General features: G+C 39.6%; 1 protein-coding gene across 2 annotated transcripts; it reads right to left on the bottom strand.

Annotated features, from left to right (window-relative positions):
* Window positions 1–1,946: 1,946 nt before the first annotated feature.
* Window positions 1,947–19,781, bottom strand: ALDH7A1 (aldehyde dehydrogenase 7 family member A1). 2 transcript variants are annotated; one of them, XM_054397352.1, is made up of 18 exons: window positions 19,659–19,781; window positions 19,449–19,502; window positions 18,422–18,487; window positions 16,718–16,798; window positions 14,603–14,726; window positions 13,915–14,047; window positions 13,263–13,307; window positions 11,289–11,366; window positions 9,934–10,031; window positions 8,964–9,005; window positions 7,616–7,710; window positions 6,723–6,807; window positions 6,295–6,401; window positions 4,939–5,055; window positions 4,396–4,493; window positions 4,161–4,234; window positions 3,219–3,294; window positions 1,947–2,421 (listed from the first exon to the last, which is right to left on the bottom strand). In XM_054397352.1, exons 1-18 carry the CDS (start codon window positions 19,764–19,766, stop codon window positions 2,367–2,369), a joined length of 1,536 nt encoding a protein of 511 aa, XP_054253327.1. In that variant the 5' UTR covers window positions 19,767–19,781; the 3' UTR covers window positions 1,947–2,366. The 2 variants fall into 2 exon arrangements, with proteins under 2 accessions (XP_054253327.1, XP_054253328.1); XM_054397353.1 differs by lacking the exons at window positions 6,295–6,401; window positions 6,723–6,807 and having other exon boundaries at window positions 19,659–19,772.
* Window positions 19,782–20,239: the final 458 nt, after the last annotated feature.

Below are 20,239 nucleotides of genomic sequence, written 5' to 3'. Positions count from 1 at the left end.
CAACAGTGGAAGCCACTGATAGAATTTGTAATAAACTGCAAGTCCCATTATGTTGCACACACATTTTATAAATTCTCAAATTGCTTTCACTAGTTGAGATAGCCCAGTGAAAGGCAACAGAGTTTACAATCTCCAGAGCTGACTTTCCAAATTAAAGCAGATATTGAGAAATAGGATGCTTGCTGTATCTTTAAACCTCCTTAGTTTAACACTTCATCATAATTATAACTGCTTAAAGGCACCTAAATCCCTGCCAAAATGTATTATAATCTGCAGCTGTCTTTAAAAGGCACTTTCCCCAGAGCCACTTAACTGGAAGTCATTCAGCTAGTCAGTTCAACCTGGAATTCTTCAACATCAGGTAAGTAAACAGAAAAGTGGGGAGAAGGAAAAAAGGAAAAATCATCTAAGGAATTCAAAGCTGTCTAGGAAGCAGACAAAATTGCTGTAATGCCATACTAGCAGTGCAATGACAATGCAGGTAACATGATATTTGGAACAGCAATTCATATGCTCAGAAAAAGTATATGATGAATTTGTAATCTATTCACAGAGCCCATTGTTTATCCACATAAAGTGAATATAATGTGTTTAGACACAGAATACAGAGATAGTTACAAAAGTATTTCAAGCTGATTTCTCTGTAATCTACTCAAAAATTTGTGCTGAAGGTGTTACATATTAACCTTCTAAAAAGTGTTAGCAACTTTGCTACAGTCACCCTCTTGATTACATTTCTACATTTTTTCCATTCATACTCATTGTTTGAAGATCACGGAAACATGCTGGTTTTGTTCCATTCCATGGCTTGAGTTCACTCACCTAAAGTCAGATGACAAAATTAACCCTATGTCGGTAAATTAAACCACTGGACTTGAGAAATTATTCTGTCAAGTGTAAAAATACCTTTATTTTCTAGAATAGATGTGACATAAGAAGGTTATCCAGAAACTAATGATTAGCAGCAAGAAGATGAAAGTGGTAAGTTTTTGAACCTTTTTTCATTGTTGAGTTTCATAGTTAACATTCAATGCTACCTAACAATGTTAAAAGAATACAGCTTCCATAACTTGTGGTATTTTTCAGAATTGTTGAGTTTGGAAATTCAGTTGTTTCTTTGTGCTCTGCTAATGATTTCTGTCTACTTAGGAAGTTTCAGTTCTTTCTGTATGCAAATCCACAACATTTATTTATGAAGTATTTCCTAGTTAGATGTCCAAGCACACAGAACTATAAGTGAGAGTTCACCTGGCTGTTAAAGAGACAGTAAGAAAAAAAGATTGAAGTTCAGGATGAAAAAAACTTCACCTGCTAACTGTTCTATAGAAGGTGACATACAAAATGCCTTCTATAATACAAATTAAGATTCAAAACACTATGTACCTTAAAAATGAGTCTTAGAAGTGAAAGACCAGCCAGCATTGTGGTATGGTTCACCTTGAACACAGGTTGGGTGGCATCTTAGTGTCAAAATACATCAAAAGCCAAATCAGAGTCCTCGAATCTGAGCCCAAAATTGAAAGCTATACAACATTCAGGTATTGTGGAAATTTGGTGCATAACAATGAAAAGAAATCTCCTCCAGACATGGTCTATTAAGAACCTCTGTGGAAAGCTAAAACCAGCCTAGCATCACCCTGGCAAATTCCCTCTGTAAGAGTGCTCCCTCGTGGCTGCACATCCAGTTCTTAGGCTGGTTTGGTTGTAGGGTGTCACACAGGCTGTGACAATCTGATTTGGCTGTGACTCCTTTTATCTTTAAAAGAAGGTTCCTCCTCTGAAGGAGAGGCAGGAAGACTAAAGCAGTCCTTTCAGCCTCTCCCAGCTAGCAGCTTAGTGTGTGAAAAGAAGCAATCAGCTGAGTATTCCTGCTGCAGAAAAATGAACAAAAAAATTCCAACCAGAAGCCCAAAGTATCTCTCAAAATGTACCTTTATTTGCACTTTGAAAAAGAGCCCTGTACTGCCCACCCCATCCCACCAGCACCAGTTGTCTGTCAGAAACTCAGCATGTTATTTGAAGCAAAGACATGCAAGCTGGAAATATCAGCTAATGGTGGGGAGGTAGAAGATACAGTGTTTATAAGTGGTGATAAGGCAACAGATTATCCAGGCCACCTGAATTCCAGTTTGTTAGTTTCAGTCAACCCTTCCTTCTTCCCAAAGACCACACCTCATCTGAAGACTGAAGCAGTAATTTCATGCACTGAAAGTGAAGCAGTTTTAGAGTAGCTGATTTTCTTTTACAAAATCGGTATCTTTGCTGCAGATAAGTTTCAGAAAATTAATTTTCTTCTCCATGAGGCTTAGAAGGTGCTTGGTTTTGAAATGCTACGAGAGTTCACAGTATCCCCATTCAGAACGCTGTTACTGAAACTTGATTCCTTGAGCCAATGGCAAATCCTTGCTGTAGTTGATTGTACTGGAAGAGAAACAAGTATTTAAAGACTCTATTTGATCACTACAACATGTGATACAGTCTGTACAAAGCCGAGAAGGCTGTACAAGGCTTCTGATTTCTGTCACACATATACAAGACACTCCTGTAAGCAGTTTGCTTATGTCAGTTTATGAACTGACTTCAGTTCAATTTTCAATATAGAAAGTACATACAGGGAAAGACAACAGTCACCATTATTTCTTTCTTGACAAATCAAAGAGAAAGTGCAATATCAGCTCTGCTGAATCTCTTACTAGGATAACGTCCAGGCAGAAAAAGCAAGCATGTTCGTAAGTCTTTGCATGGAAACCAAAGTTAGCACAGGTAAGGTTAGGGAGGCCAGCAGAGTGGGAAAGGTCAACCACTACAGGCTGTTAGGAGATCTGTGGATAGATACTCAACACCTATCTAAATCACCCACCACTGGCAATAAAGGTACCCTCACTGTGGTTGCCACTTCATAGATTTCCTGACAAGTTTCACTAACACAATTTTTAGCTGAGCCTAAAATTAGGCAAGAGCGGGGGGAAGCAACAAAACAAAACAAAAAACAAACAAACAAACAAAAAAATCGATGTCTTTTTTCCCTTTGAGGGACAGTGAGCAAAGAAAGTTCTTTATCTAGACCCTTCAAATCATCATGTAAATTATTGCATGAAAATGTAATTACGCTCATATGTGTCTGTCTCACATTAAGCTAAAATAACCTCCCTATAGTCAAGATTTTATACATTTTAGGTTTATCTGTAAGTTACATTTATTAAAAAGGTTTGTCTTACCAAGTAGACCGCCGCATATAAAGCTTCCAAGAATCACTTCCAGATTCTCTTCCCCCACCAGTGTGCTTTTCACCGCCTATAGGACGAAAGTTATAAATGAAAATTTGAAACTTTTTCAAACAAAAGCTGAGATATTTTATAAAAATTATTTGGGAAAAAACTATTCCTTTGCCCTTATTTTAAAACTGAACAATACCACATACAACTCACATAGCTAGCTCTCTCCTCATGCTTGATCCAAAAAAATATCTGTCTGGAGTTGAAAGTCTCATCATGCTGGCACCCAAGGACCTTGTTTTAATGATACTCTGTTTTTTTAGCACAGGAATACCAGAATGTGCTGGCTCTTGTACTGCTTAAATAGCAATGTGAGTATTTCCTTTCTCTTCCTCTCACTTCCTTCATTATATACAAAAAAGAAAAGGCAACAACTTATTTAAAGACTTTCTCACAAAAAATACTTTCTGCTGTAGTTTTTATATGTGTGTGCAAACATACACAACAAAAATACTCAGGATTGTTTTAAAAGTGTTTAAAATAGTTTTCAGCCACATCTCCATCACATTTGGAAGATATTTATAAGTTACATTTACTTGGGTTATAGGGAATTGTATATGAAATATTTAAAAAACAAATACAAATATTTTTAAAAGATGAAATTCAACTACCTCTAGTCAATTTATGTTTTCTGCTAAAGCAGTATAGTGCAAAATTAACCACAATCAGGTTTAGTTATTTCAATGGACTGACTAAACCTTGTAAAACAAGATGAGCAGACCTATTTTCTTGTGGAAAAGCTGGGGAAAAAAGGTATCCCCCAGTGTTCAAAAAAGAATAAAAACAGAAAAAAATAAAACCAAAACTGAGGAAGAACACCAAGTCTCTAGACCTGATGCTAGAGAATTTCAGTAAACAATGAAGAAAACAGCTTAAGTAGCATACCAAAAGCACCTCCAATCTCTGCCCCACTAGTTGGGATGTTGACATTCACAATGCCACAGTCAGATCCCTTTGGCCTACAAACACAAGACACAATTACTCATCAGGATCAGGAAAGTCTCCTCTCCTAAAAGAAGATCTGCAAAATGCTCAGGTGGCATCCTGCATAGCTTTACAAAAACCAAGACAGATTCTGATCTTACGCTTCACAAAGGTAGAAAAATAATTTAAATTATACCCAAGCCAGCGGAAAATCCTTCCCAAATCCTTGGTAAAGATACTGCTGGAAAGACCTTGTTTTACTTCATTATTGCAGGCAAAAACCTCCTCTTCTTCCTAATAGGAGCAGGTGTCAATGGTTAAACCATAACCATTCAAAGCAAGGCAGTTACAAAGATGCACTGTGAGAAAATACCCAGTGTAACACAGTCATATTGCAAATACACTGAATGCCACTTGGCAAATATATGTGCACAGAGTCAGGCACAGGATACCTCCACCACTGCATAAAACACAAACGGCTTTTGAGCAGGTTGATATTGACAACAAAAATCTACTCTGTACAGATTCTCATCTTAATTCCAGTGCTTTTCACAGAGAAAGCATAAATGTAGCTACACAGTGAAGTAAGCTATTGTAATGGCTATCCCACAGTGCAGAACAATTGACACTTCTTGAAGCACTGCAACTGTTAAATGAACCTGGCTCACATCTAAAATCTCTCTCCCAAATCCTCTGTTAGCATACTTCACACCTGATTAATTCCCCATTGGTATTTTACCTTAAATTTCAGCACATACAGTATGGGGGCAAATGTCTCAGTGTGGACAATGGGTGCATTATGAGGAAGGCCAGTCACAATGGTTGGTTCAACATAGTTTCCAGGGCGATTTATAACCTTTGAAAGACATAAAAGAAGAAACAACTGAGTAAGTTCAAATCAGTATCCTGCTTAGTACTAATGTAGGAAGGGAATCCCACATGTTCTGGTTACTACACTTGTGCCTAGCAATCAGAAATAGGATGTCAAATCATCTGAGTAGATAACAAGTTTTACTCCTTGTAACAGTGTGAGAGCTGAAATCCCCCTCCCACACCAACAATAACCAGGCTAGCTCAGTCTGGAAGCAAATGGAGCTGTATTTTACAGGCAAAACTACAATCTATGATGAAACGCAATGAATATGTACAAATATACACTATTCACAACATGTACAAATATGTACAATCAACAGAAAGACAGAACCAAGCCCCTGTGGGCCCCCCAAAAGAGAGAGGTCTGTGCTTCCCTTTCCCCCTCTCCCAGAGCAGGCAAAGGGGAAGAAAGCCAAGAAACAGAGAGAGGTTCGTTAGACTCAGCTTGTCAAGGTCAGTATGTGTGTTATCCTCAGCCAGAAAAGAAGAAGCAGGCAGACTGAGAGAAGACAGACTGTAAGAGTGCTCAACTGCCCCACTGTCCTGTATCTTGTTTTGAGTAGTGGGTCTTAAACATTTCTCTTTCTCCAATGGAAGTGTTTAGAATAATCATTGTTTTGTTTTCTCACACCCAGTAGTGATCTATTTACATTCTTCCACTTTCTCTGCTCGAACTTTTTCAAGAAAAATCAAAAAGAGAGTCTTAAAATCATCACACTCATCTAAGTATTTAAAATATAGGAGCATAACTACTGTCTCAGTCTGGCAGCTGACAGAAAATGCTTCCTTTCCCCTACTTGTAAGCTGATTATTAAGCTTTAAAGGTATTAGGATTAAAGAAGGTGCCAGTGAAGGACAAGAATTTGCAGAATGCTAAATCCATGAGAATTAAACATCCCATATGAATCCTGCTCTGATGTGGGGAATCCAAGGACAGTTGAGCAATTTTTGTTTGTATGTTCACTGCCTGCAATCAGAGAGTCATTCAAGGAAACTCCAAAAGCTCTTAGCCATTTCTAGCAAAAGAAGGTAGCTTCCAAACTTCCTATTCTACCCTAAAGGCAGGACTGCAAGTCACACATTCTCAGGCTGACTAATTCAGCATATTCTAATGGCTCACAGAACAAGCTGAGGTAAAATCTTGGCTTAAGTTATCACATTACTGTTTTGTTTTTTTCATACTAGAGCACTAAATGTAGCAGAGAGAATAAAAGTAACTTGCCTTTCCACCACAGACCACAGACCCACCCTGTTGCTTTGCTTGTTCTACTGCATCAAGGAACATTTTCACTGCTTCTTTGGTATGAAGGGGCCCATACAGAGTGTCAGCTGAAAACAAAAGATTTAAAGACATGCTTTTAGAAAAACTGTACCTTTGCAAATATTCCTATCGTTACATTTTGGGACCAATTATTTCATCTGTCCAAGATGGGCAGTATTATCTGGCCTCTTCATCTTCCATTCAGAGTTCATATTCTAAATGAAACCAGCTATCCCCACTCCCTGGTAAACTGTTAAAAATAGGTATCTTTGATCTGTAATCCTTTTGGAATGGAAACAGAAAACAGGAAAAAAAAAAGAAAATAAAGAAAAAAAAATAACAAACAGGAATTTGTCTCCTAAACCTGTGAGATGGAAAGAGCTACTTACAATCCCATGGATCACCAATGCGGACCTGGGCATAGGCCTTAGCAAGCTTTGCCACCACCTCATCATGGATGCTTTCATGGAGGAACTAAACAAAATGTGGTAAGAAGGTTGTAAGACAGCTCAGCCTATGTAACTATTCCTGAAGTACTACTGGACTTTGAAGAGCTGAGTGAAGTCAAGAGATTTCACTTTGTCAATCCCAAAGTTAAAAATTAACAAATGAGCAAGGCCTCAAAACAGCACCAGCATGAAAGGAATATTTAAAATCTTCACCATAAAGATTTAAAGGAAGCAAGGAAACAAAAATCCATTTTAATTTTATCCCACCTCAGACGGATGGTATCAATGTGTTCTGTAAACTCTTTGGCTAAGTGTTTTAGGATGAATATTCAAGTGATTTTTATTGCTAAAACCTGAGGGATCACTGCCCTTCCTCTACAGCTAAAGTTAACCCACACCAATTTTGACTAATATTTACCCAATCAACCCAGCTCTGAAAAGACTATACAGACACCTTTACACCTGTTGAAAAATAGTTAAAAATTAGTAATAAAGTGAGCAACACACACACTTTTTTGCTGAAATCTAAAACCCATGACAAAACTTATAGCAGGCAAAATTCTGACGGACAGAAGACACAGGAAGCACAGCAAATTTTATTTTCTGGAGTTTTAGCATCAGGCATATTTAAAAACAGAAACTCTTCAGAGACAGAATTATAGCAGAAGGACAAAATACCATCTTACTCTCCTGTCAAAGTGACTTTTGAGAGAAAAATATCTGAAAGACTATCTGTTACTCTCTAGAGTCTTAGGAATTGTTAGGCATTTTCTGCACTAATTTGGAAGTTAAAATTCAGAGCTACCCAAACCAGACAATATACAGGTACTCACCAGCCTTCTAGCAGTTGTACACCTCTGACCTGCTGTTCCAACAGCAGCAAATAGAGCAGATGGGATGACAAGGTTCAGATCAGCATCTTCAAACACTTAACAAAAATTAAAACATTAGCATGTTACAAAGTAAAGAGGTAGTCTGCAAGAGTTAAGACATTAAACAACATAAAGAAACCTGACAGGCTGGTCAAGAAGCATTAGGAATAGTCATACCAGTGTAGCATACTTAAGAGAGAAAGAAACACTTCAAAAATCATTTTATACCTGGAATTAGACAAACATATTGGACATAAATGCAGGTCTGAACTACTGAAAAGAGCCTTTTACAATAAAGCCTCTAAATAACTTTAGCTTTAATTCAAGAAACTGCAAACAATTTTTTGCCATTTCTTCACTTTGTATTTTTCTCACTGAGAAGTCTAGCAACATATAGAAAAATGGTTACGTGTATACAGATGATGTGAGAAAAAAGGAGCTAAAATACAGCCATATAGTAATATGAAATATAAATGAGCTGAACAAACTCATCTGAATAGATGTCACTGAGGTGTTTAAAGCAAAGATAGTATATATAAACCTAAGATATCACTCAGCTTAACCAGTCCCACAGAATTCTCCAATTACTATTATTAAAACTGGGACACAGTTCAACCAGATAATGCTTCTGCCATCACTCAAAGTGAATTCCAGAAAAATCAGAATTTTTCATACAAAAAAGGAAACCATTTTCTAAGTATAATGCAAGTTTATGCTACTGGCTGGAAAGCTGTATAGGGAAAAAGAAAGACCTGCTCAAATGCGATTTGCAAGAGAGCAATTAAGTTTGTTCAGAACTTGACAAAGGTGAAACAGAAGACTACAGCACAATGGGACAGCTCTCCAGGTATTTAACTAGCTTGTATTTTCTTTCTGCGGCATCGCTCAGCTTCACAGTGTTTATGTTATGTTTATCTGGAAATTCAATCATACCCTAAACTACTTTAACCTGTAAAACATGCTACTGAAATAAATAGATTCATGCTTTGTTATAGTCTAAAATGCTGGAAATGTCGTGTTCATGATATTAGAACTACCTAAAAGCAAATTTATTTAGCACTGCCCATATTCCTTTACTGGAGCTTACTGCTTCTCATTCCTTCATCACTTCAACAGTGAATAAATACAAGAGTATGAACTTTCATTTTTTATCTTAAAATAACCTTCCACCATACTGAAGACAAAAAAGAAAACAGCATTCTAATGTAAACTTTTCAAACTTCGACTGTGGGAAAAAAAATGCTACAAACATTTGTATACTAACTTCCAAGTTTCATCTATTGGACTAAATTTCTACAGTGTGTATTACCAATAATGGCATTGTTTCCTCCCAGTTCCAGCAGACTTCGACCTAATAGAAACACACAAAACAAGTTATGTCATGCACAGAGGTACTTACTGTGCCTCATTCAGTGAGGTCACATCTAACTAGAACTAAATTTCATTAAACATAGTTTTCTGGATAGTCAAGAAGTTTTAGACATCCCAGTCAACTAACCACTCCAGCCAAAGCAGAAAATTACACTGAATACTGAATCTAATGAAAGATACCTGGAGAACAGTTATGGCAGATAAAAGCTTAAAAAGGTAGGTAAAAATAGCATTGACAAGGGAAAAATTAAAACAGAAGGAGTTGTGGCATAAATAGTATGATGCAGTCAAAGAAGAGGAAGAGGTACTGCAGGGATCAAAATGCACATATAAAATTTAACTAGGCTTACTTATTGCTCTGTCAGCAGTTTTATCTCAGATATGAGGGAAACAATCACTACCTACTTCTGGGTGCATGTTGTGATATTTTATTTATCTACACTCCCATGAGCTTCAAACATATACAATGACAAAATCCTGTTCACAAGATTTTCTGTTTAAAAAGTTAGAATCGAGCAGCTGTGCATGGGCTCACGTGTCTGAACTTTTAAATATTTGCAACAAAACAAGCACCTTAAAATCCTAACTTTTCTCCTGTACTTGTAAGGAGTAAAAGGCAAGAGAGCATTTCTCCATGAACGCATTCCCAAAAGACCATAGACTCTGCTGTTTATTTTGATTCTGTACAATTGTATTCATGGACACCCTCCCCAAACCAACTGCATGACCACGGAAAACCTAGCAGAAATGCAGATCTAGCTCTGAGCAGTTTCAGCATTGTATTTGCACCAAGTTAATAAAACAAACAAAAATGGTAACACAAGAGGTAAGTGAAACAGGCTGTTGCCTGTGGGGCACCTCTGCCTTTTCCAGACATGGAAATAAGTAGAGGAGACCCACACACTCACCAAATCTTTCCTGAACCATAAGCGCTACTTGCTTTCCCACTTTTGTGCTGCCAGTGAAAGACAACAGGTCCATTCTCTCATCTTTCGCCATTGCTGTCCTGCACAAGAGACACAACATTATATTGAGCAGACAGCTGGTAAAGTTGCTTGCACATTCCACAGAAACCAAATTCAACCAAGGAGATCTTTTAAGGTCAGAGATACTACCTCAAAAGGCACCAGGTAAGTAATGAAGCAGATGGTAGAAAAGCTGCTTCTTAGTCAGAAAAGAGGAATGAGGCTCTTTTCATCCAACTGAGATCAGCTCCAATTGTTATGTTCACTAAGAAAATACATGGCTATGACTTTTTAATACCACCTATTTTGTCTTCTCTTGAAACACTCAAAACATACATTTGAATATACATTTATATGAGGAATTTCCACATTATAATAATAAGATAAAACAATTTTATTTGCACAGCTTCCAAGCACAAGTGTCCATCTGTGAGCAAGTGCAGAGTCTTGTACAAGCATCAGACAGTGAAAACTAAAGACCCGGGGACCCAACCTCAATTGCAGATCCAGGGCATTGGTTTGACTGCAAGCTGGGGGCGTTGGAGATGGAGCTTCACCTGTGCAACTACTTGGCAAAGCTCTTTTACAAGCAGCACCCTGCGAAGGACATCCAAAAGAACCTCCAGGCCATGGCCAAGCTGCTGAAGGAGGCCAATCACCTGAAGACTGTCCTGACTACATGGCACAGACTGAGTGGCTACTAGATGACACTGACTAGAAGACCAAAGTCTCAAGAGAAGAATTTGACGACTTATGCTCTGAGTTGTTTCAGAGGGACCCAGAACCAGCTACACCAGCCTCTGAGGCAGAGAGCGCTATCCCTCCCATGGAGGGGAGACAGGAAGACAAATCTGAGGATATCGGTCCAGACAGGGAAGCTCCTACAGCTGAAAAAGTAGCAATGAAAATGAGGAAGTACTCTCCTCCGTAAGTGGTCCAAAAGGCCAGTGGGCTAGAAATTGGAAACTCTTAAATTAAAACTCTGTGAGTGGAATTCAGTATTAGCTACTAATATTCTTTGGGTGTAAGCACATGCAGAAGTGAAATATAAACTTAGTCATGCCTCTTAATTAAATAAACAGGAAGCTATTTGTTAGCAGCTGATCTCTCAACAGTTATTAGAAACATGTATTGTGTTTATAGCAGGTCCAGAGTTTCAGACCAGCTGGTAAAAACGATGACAACAGGTATGTGAATGTACTGGGAAATCCTGGAGATCAGAATAACTTTACAAGAAGTACCTCAAAGCACATGCTTTGCCCTCTAAACATCTCCAAAGCACAAGAAATGTTACTTACCCAATGTCTGCTCCACCACAAACCAGTGAACAGATTGCTCCAGGCAATCTGTTATCCTCTAAAACTTTGGCAATTATTCTAGAATCAAAGATGTAAAAATTAGAAATATTTCTGACAGGTGTACATATATGGGAATGAACTATTAGACCTGTCTGACCATGCACATGAAGAAGCTACAGACTTCAAAAAGCATCAGTCTTGCAGTTAAATGACATGCAGCTTGTACAATACATAATATACTTATCTCAACAAGGACTTTGGTGTTACTATCACAGCTCACATAGAAGTAAGAGTGTAAAATATAGTCATTATGTGTCCATACAAGTGGCATAGGCAAGTATTACATCAGCGTGTAAAAAATTTGGCCCTACACTCATCGTTGGAAAGAGATATTTATGTAACTTTGTAGATCTATATAAAATACTCATCAGTTTCAGGCCATTGTCTTTGGAAATTAATAGTAATACCACAAAGCTTGCCAATTAGTTATTTTAAAGAAGCCTTTTTAGGTTGAGCACACAACTGAAGTATTAAAAAAGCTAATGAAATAAGCAAAGTAATAATAAATCTAGAATATGTAACACCAGGGCATCGTATTCTTTGGAAGATGTCTCCTTTTTATCCAGAAAAGAATTTTGAAACCTGGAAATGTGCACTAAAGTTTTATTATGTTTGGATAATAAAGCATTGTGTGAAGACTTCTTCAGGATATAGATCTACACAGGTGTCCTGAAGGGACAAGCCCCAAAACATGCCCTAACCCAGACAACGGGCTAAACACCTGCGAATTTGCAAACCTGACATTTCCTGGGTTCCAGGTGGTCCAGGTAAATGTGTAGCATGTGTGACTGACCTTGTAACACACCTGTGAACTGTGTGTGCCCTTTGCCACGTTCAGACTTGCCCCATTCTGTAGGTTAACCTATCAGTTTTCCCTGTCACCAATGGACATTAATTGTCTTCAGACAGTGTTTAAAGCAGCCAAGATGGTGAGCAATTTGCCCTGTTCTTACCAAGAAGCAACAAGAGCTGAATGATGCCTAAGTTGCAGCTGAAAAGCTTGTCTTAGCAAATCACAACGTGGATAAGCCAAGAGCTGTAAGGGGACAAGCTTCCCTGAAAATGCCCAGAAGCTGCCACAGCAAGAGCACTGATGGCACCCCCAAAGAGCAGCCAGGTGGCCAGACACATCAGCTGTCCTGCCAGCTACACACCCAGGACACATCCCTCAGCTACAGAGCAAAGCTATCAACCAGAAGCCTGTCCTCAGTACAGCACCCCACATGGTGGACACTGTCTTTGCTTTGTTTGCCTGTGCAAATCTCAAACGAGCACTGCCCTTCTTGGGTTATAATTACAGAGCTGGGAAGATACCAGATGAAAGCAACAAAGCCGTGAGTAACCTGGCTAATTTGCTATAGAGTTCCTCTGGTGTGAAACTGCAAATTGCAGCACCTGAATTTCCAATCTGAACCCCTGTATTGGAAATTCTCACATTTTTGCTTAAATCGTTTAAACTGCCGTCATAATCCTTGTATGTAGAATATATTACCCACAACCAATTATCAGTACCTATAAATATACTTTGTAAATAAGTTATGGTGGTGTCTGAAGATACCACCACCTGAAATATTAAATATATTTATATTTTATTACAACAGGCAGATGGAAGAATTTGCCAAGAAACTGGATGCTGATGTGGGGCTGAGAGTGTATGATTTAAGGAAGCTGAATTTTGTGAGAAATTAATTTTCTACAAGGAAGCAAACAACATAGCTAGCTGTGCTTCAGCCCTGTGCGCAGCCCTGGCCCCAGGAAAAAAAAAAAAAGTCACCAGTATAAATAATGTCCTATATACATGGTTACATTTTAGGCAACAAGGGGGAAGTGATTCTTCTGGCCACTAAGCACTACCTCAAACAGAAAGTAAGTTGCTTAAAAAGCAAAATAGAAACCAAAGAAACCAGAACTCACTTTGTAACAGCAACACTAATAAGGGATGTTGTAGGAGCACCCTTCCTAAAAATAAAGTAATTAAGAATGAGATTATTTTCTTTTCAGTACTTTGAGAATAAGAAATAATTCAAATATACAATTTTTATGGTATCTGAATTACAGCACACTTTGGTTAGACTGGTCTTCTGGTGCATGCTAATACAGAAATTCAAGTGTTTCTTTACACAGCTAAGCATTCAGAGCTACTACTGAAATCCCTATGAGCAAGAGCTATGCAACACACCAGACTGCAGCAGGATAATGAAAGTGAAGCAGGAGAACAGGAAGTGGAGCAGGAGGACAGGAAGTAAAGGAGTCTTAAGTTTAGCTACACCAAATCTGAAACTACTGTCTACCACTGCTGCAAGACCCCTACCCGGGTTCTTTATTAAAAACAGGCCATTTGGACAGGTCTGAACCTCAACACCTCATAGAAGAAGTTATCAAAAAATGTCCAAAAATAAAGCAAAGCTCTTTGACTACAAGTTAACCTAAAAATAAATAGAAATTAGGCCTACATGTGATAGAACCAAACATACAAAAACACCAGATATTGGAGAACAATTTCATGCCCAGGATAACAGGTCTGATTTAAAAACAGTGTTAGCACATTGGAGAGCCATTAACTTACCAGAGGCAAGTGTTTCCACAGATCATTGCAATTGCACTGTTCCACCCATAAACTGCTACAGGGAAGTTAAAGGCTGTGATGATTCCTACCAACCCAACAGGATTCCACTGCTCTATAAGGGCATGCCCAGGTCCTGAAAGCAAAGTTACAGTGCAACACCATTTGCATCCATTTAGTACTTTTTAAAAAAGAAAACCATGTGAGCAAGGGCCTAACGTCACCCCTTTCTCCATCAGAGCATTAACTTACGGACACTGTATGTATGGTACGCGCTCTGCAGTTTGCTCCAACAAGGTTAGCTAGGTTGTGGTTAACAAAATGATGACATGCAGTTTTTCTATTTTAACTATACAGTTAAGAGAATGGTGACTGCTAATTAACTGACAGAATAATTTCTCATTTCTAGGTATGCTGCTGAACTTTTTACATACTTTCCCCTAGCACCTTCCTTAACAAAGAAATCAGAGAGAACCTAATGCTTCAAACAGCAGAGAGAAAAACTTTTTGCTTCTCTCCCTATAAGCCACAGGCATAATTCATTAGGTGGTGCTACTGCCTATCAGCACATCTATTCCCAGACAACATACTCCCTCGTAATTCATAGCACAGCAGTTTTGCCACATTTATCCACACATATCATTTGTACAAAAAAAGGGCAAACAAACAATATACATACAGGCATACTTACTTTCTGAAGGCAAAATAGGTCCACCAATCATTCGGGACAAACCAACAGCATAATCACAGACATCAACATACTCTTGCACTTCCCCAACACCCTCAACAAAAATCTTTCCCATTTCCAATGAGACCTGAAAGGAAAGGGAAAAAAAAAAAAAAAAAAGAAGACAGAAGTGTTTTGTAAACAATTTCCTTGCATCCCCAATACACACAAGTGTCTCCCACAAGTGCCAAGTATATCTGTACATCAAGTAAGACTCAATACATGTTTTTTTTTCATTACATAAGATTCCACTCTTCCTGAGTTATTCACAGATTAAAGAAAGAACAACAGACAGATAGACAGGAGCCACATTCCCATACACTAGGAGGAAATTAGAAGAGGAAATTAACTGAAAAAAATTGAAACCAGTCTACTGAAAGGATTATCCAATAGTAAGGAGGTTCATAGTTTTAGATCAATGAAACACTGAATTTCTATCAGGATGTGTGCATACATTGTGGACCAGATATGAAAAAAATTGGAAAAAGTGGATTGCTCTGAAACAAAAGAAATGGTCATTTACATTTTTCATAAGCAAACTACTTGTTTTCATTTCAAAGTGAGTTTAAGAGATTTGGTTTTCAGACACTGCTGAAAATATGTACACATTTATTATTTCAGTAACCTTGAATGTTGAAAATGTGTTAGATGCACATAGCAGAAATATAGATTATTAGTAAGATGGCATTAAGACATTTTTCCTCCAAAAGTGAGAGAAGTCTCTAACTTCAGAACTGAAAAGTCACTCAATTTACTCCCACTTAATTTTACAAGTCATGGTCTGATACCTAGGTGTGGCTTTCACACAGGTATCACCTACCAGTATAGACTGATACTTTGAAAAAGCTGTTAAGTGAGAAATTAGGCTCCAAAGACTTCCACAACATTTTAATCCCCATGCAGAAGTTAAAATAAAGGTGACTAAAGGTATTTCTATGATGCCCACAGTGGTCTCCAGACAGAAGTAGTAGCCTCTATGTGTGACCAAAACCAAAGGCATATCAGACATATTTACTAAGAAACATAGTAGTGAGTCCGTAAGTGTAGCGGATACGTCTGGATACTTGACAAGGGCATTGTGATCCAACGCTGGAAGTTTCCAACAGCACATGAAAAGGTGAGTTGCCATATCATTCCCTTTTACAAACCCTAAAGACAAGAAAAGTCGTAGAACAAGGATACCTACTGTACAGCTTTCACCTTGTATCCTGGTGGAGCTGAATAGATTTATCATCTGTTTGGGAAAACTAGAAAAATGCTCGGGTGATAAGCAACAAGTTTTGTCCAAAGAACACACAGCAAACTTCTGCTGTCCATACTCACTAGGGAAGCTGTATCACTTTTGAATACAAAAGTATGTTAGCACTCTAATTTCATCCCTGAAACTCTGCCAAGGAGACAACATTCAGGGAAACCACAGAACAAGGTTTTGTAGCTTAACAATATGAGCTTGACTACCCATGGAGTTATTCACTGACAGCTGTTTCTGAATAGCACCACATACAGATAAACTCTTTAAACAGAAAGTGGCAAGTTTCCTACTTGTTTCTTTTTCTGCCCTAGAAACTGGCAAGTATTTTAAAGGTGCAGTCCTTCAGCCTTTATGTCCTGCACAGCACTACAAGATCTTATTAACATCTCACCTTCTGAAGCCTTATACCTCCATGTGTCAGTTTGAAAAATCAAGCAGATGAGCAGATAACCAGAAAGAGCTTAAGATTAAAAGCCCTGTGTTAGAGGAAGGCCTTTCTCAGGACACTTTTAGTACCCGGCAGTGCCCTATCTGACAAGCAAGAAAAAAACAGCAGAGGAACAGTTACAAAACTTCTCCTGGCTGGAATACAGGGTCAGAATGGATTACACTTTCTCTTCCTATTAACATATTATCATTTTCAGAATGAAATCTTACATCTTTTATTTTTTTCTTTCCCTTTTTATAATTAAAATGTCTTTAGACAACATAACAGAACTAACAGCATTGTAACAATTATTAAGGTTAGTATTGGGGAGTGATTAGGTTAAAAATTCTGGACACACCTCTCCCTCTTCAGAATTAAGCTGCTTTTTGAAACACCTTACCAAGCTTCCTAGAACTTTTATTTTTTGTCTCAGGGCATCACCAATCTGTCGCACTATTTCTCCACGCTTAGGTGCAGGGATCTAGTCAAAACAGAAGAAAACAGAAGGATCTATTTGAGATTGAACATCTATGACTTCTTCCAGATATACACTGCTAGTCTTTTACCCCTGCAGTAAGGAATTACTGTGCTTTTCCCCCTATCTGCCCAAGACATTATTACTTGTTAATTCTTCTCATGTGCACTGCTTACAAGAAACTGATTCCTGCCTTACAGAGACTGATAACACTGCACACATTTGTGTCTGTTTAAAAGTTCAATTCCACTATCACTAGAAACATTCAGATTATTAGTTCTACTACTTCTGTTCAACCACACTACCCACAATGCCCCAAACAATCAGCCGCACCTTGAGAAACAAGAATTTTTTATAAAAGCACCTAATAGTTTTTGAGCATTTGAAGCGTACTTACTTTTTTTTTTTCTTTTTTTTTACAGTATGACAAGGGCTGCTGACATTTATTCTGTTAGCAGATGATGAGACACACAGAAGCCTCAAACAGATTTAATTTTTTCATGAATATTTTTTGTTATTTATAACGTGGTATCAGTATGCTAGACAAACCACATGTATGCAAGACAATTTACAGGATTAGAAACTACTGATCAATAGAAGTTTCCTGGAAAGAGAGGAGTGAAGAATACATAAAGCATGCAATCATCTCTTTAAAGGCAAGATCTTTCAGGTAGGCTCATTACAAACAATAAAATTCACAAACTAGAAACAAACAGCTTTGAGACGGGGCTTTAAAGCATTTGATCTGTTGATTCATTGTTATCTGTTAGATTGCTTTTAGACTGATTCGAAACAGATTAGGAGCTGCCACGCACTCACCAACATTACATTCACTGATTGTAACAAAAGAACATTAATTAATGTTATATGATATTAATTATATACTGATGAAGCTGTTGTGTTTATCCTAAATTTTGTTCTCTCCAGGTAAAGCAAACTAAAATATAAAAACAGAATATGCAAAACCTTACACATTTCAGGTTTCAGCTTGTTTAAAAGAAATGGCCAGTAGCTACAGAAACCAAGCCTGGCATGGTCAGCAAGAAAATGGATGCTGGCTGGACATAGCTTGTACAAGTGCACTGAGAACTACAGTTTGCTAAGGAAAAATAGCTTAGCCATCGTCTGACACAGCAACATAACATGAAAGTTTTGGACTAACACAGCTGTTTTGTGAAACACCAGGACAGCTGGTAAACAAAAAAAAGCACACTCAAAGTCAGCAGTCTTCTTCACCCAGTGAGAACAAAGATTACCATCACAAGCTAGAAACACAAATACTCTGGAGTTCACCCTCCATGGAGTTCTCCATGGAAAAATCATGTGGCAACACGAAGTTAGGCACACCCACAAAGATCATTTTCCTGCTACAAGGTTTCTTTCTGAACTTCAGCAGAAGTAATAGCTCACAGGCACACACTTGGGTAAATTTACCAGATTCTTCAAAACAAATATTTCCCATAAATCAGTATTCTTATCTTTGTACCTCACTGGCAATGTGCACAAGTTGTCTGGTTATGTTTCTTAAGGTTCACATTGTGGATTTTTACTTAAATGTAACATACACAGTATGAACATGCTTTTACAGCTGACAGGGCAACTTAATAAAAGAAAAATCCGTTAACTCACATCAGCCCAGATCTTCCATGCCTCTTTAGCCTTCTTTATGGTGTCTTCATAATCCTCCAAACTAGCCTAAGTGAAGAAGCATGTCAGAGAAAAAAAGTTAGGAAAACCAAAACCCCAAAACAAACACCATAGAAAAGCTTCTGCATCCAACTCAAGACATTTCATACTGCACTACAGAATACCATTTTCACAGGAAGTTTATCTCCGGCCATAGTTTTGGTTCCAACGTGGCATATTGAGTTGATTAAAGTAACTGTCAAGGAAAAACATAAATGTTGCCTAAATGGTGGGCGGGAGGGGAGAAAGAGTGCGCAGAAATTTTCCTTCAGATGACAAGGGATGCTCCACAAAGAATGGCTGTAAGGAAAGCATTCACCATCTATTCATGTATCTTTTTCCTAGATACTATTACTCTTTAACAATATTAAACGAAAGCTGGGAGGACTGTCCTACTACATCAGTCTCAGAAGACATCAAGCACTAATCGAATCCTAATATACAAAAAGAGTAGGTTAGCACAATAGCACGACTCTCACACTAAAAACTTCCGTAAATTTACCACACGAACGCCACACTTGCTCTCCGCCATACCTCCTCCAGGCCGCTCAGCTTCACTGAACAGCCACAATCCACTCTTATTCTGCATCGCCCACTAGAAACAACAACGGGAAGGAGAGGCTCTTGCTTTTCTCAATCATACATGCAAGAGCGGGGGCTGGTGAGCTAAAAAAAAAAGCAACCCGTGACTGCCCGGGTTTTCTTCACAGAAAAGCCGTAAGTTTATTTGCAGCAGATGGCTTGAGTTATGATGAGCTGCACCAACCACCGCTGGATTCAACACCCCCTAAACCCCTACCGTCACCCACCCCAGCGGGTTCATGTTCTTGGTAAGCTGGGTGAGAAGAGGTGCAGGTCCCAAAACTGCGCCCAAACGCCCCTCACTTCGGCCACGGAGGCGTCGAGAGCTCCCCCCGATTCAGCAGGCGCTGCCCGCTCCCTGCGCCTGGCCAGGCTGAGAGGTGCTTACCTGCCGGACGCTGGCGATGGGCTCGTTGTTGGCAGGGCAGTACGTCGTCACCACCTAGAGCAGAAGGACGGGAGATCAGCAGCGGGTAGGGCGCAAACCCCCGGGCCCCGCCGAGCCCAGGCTGCGACGCGGCAACGCCACACTGACCCCAGCAAGGCCTGGCTCCCGCGGACCCGCTCCCACCCCTACAGGCCGTGCCGCCGCACGCACCTGGCCGCTACCGCCCCAGCGCCCGTTGTACACGCCCGGGTTTTCCTCCTGCAGGCCCAGCTCCCGTAGCCAGGCGTAACGCGGTTGGCTGATCAACAGAGTAGACATGGCGGCTGCCGGGAATCCAGATCGCAGAGGCAGCAAGGCGGCAGCAGCACAACGAGTCCCCAGCATCTCCTACAGTCACACCGCGGGGGGAACACGCGGCAATGGCGGCCGCGCCCAACTCCGCCCCCCTCCGCCTCCCTGCCGCGGGCTCCCATTGGTGGGGGTGCGGCGGCGCCCCCCACGCCGGGTCCCGCCCCGCCTGCCGCCTCCCTGGGCGCCCCGTGCTCGCTGCCCTCCTGCCTGACCCCCTGCCAGGCTCCTGCCTGGCCGCTTCCTGCCTGCCTCCTGCCCGCCCCTCCGCCTGCCTGCCCTGAGCTGAGGCAAACAGAACTCGGGCCACATAGAGTTCCAAGTTCTCCCGCATTGCAACTTCCCCTAGAATAGCGCGATGGCAGTGAGACTCCCAGTCTGGTACTTCTGATTGCAGGGAGAACACCACCACACCGTAACCAAAACGGGAAAAAATGCAGTTA

This window comes from Indicator indicator, chromosome Z (assembly GCF_027791375.1).
Source record: "Indicator indicator isolate 239-I01 chromosome Z, UM_Iind_1.1, whole genome shotgun sequence".
In the NCBI taxonomy this organism is placed as follows: Eukaryota; Metazoa; Chordata; class Aves; order Piciformes; family Indicatoridae; genus Indicator; species Indicator indicator.
The sequence above is the reverse complement of the archived record's forward strand: the minus strand, read 5'-3'. Positions and strand labels throughout refer to the sequence as shown.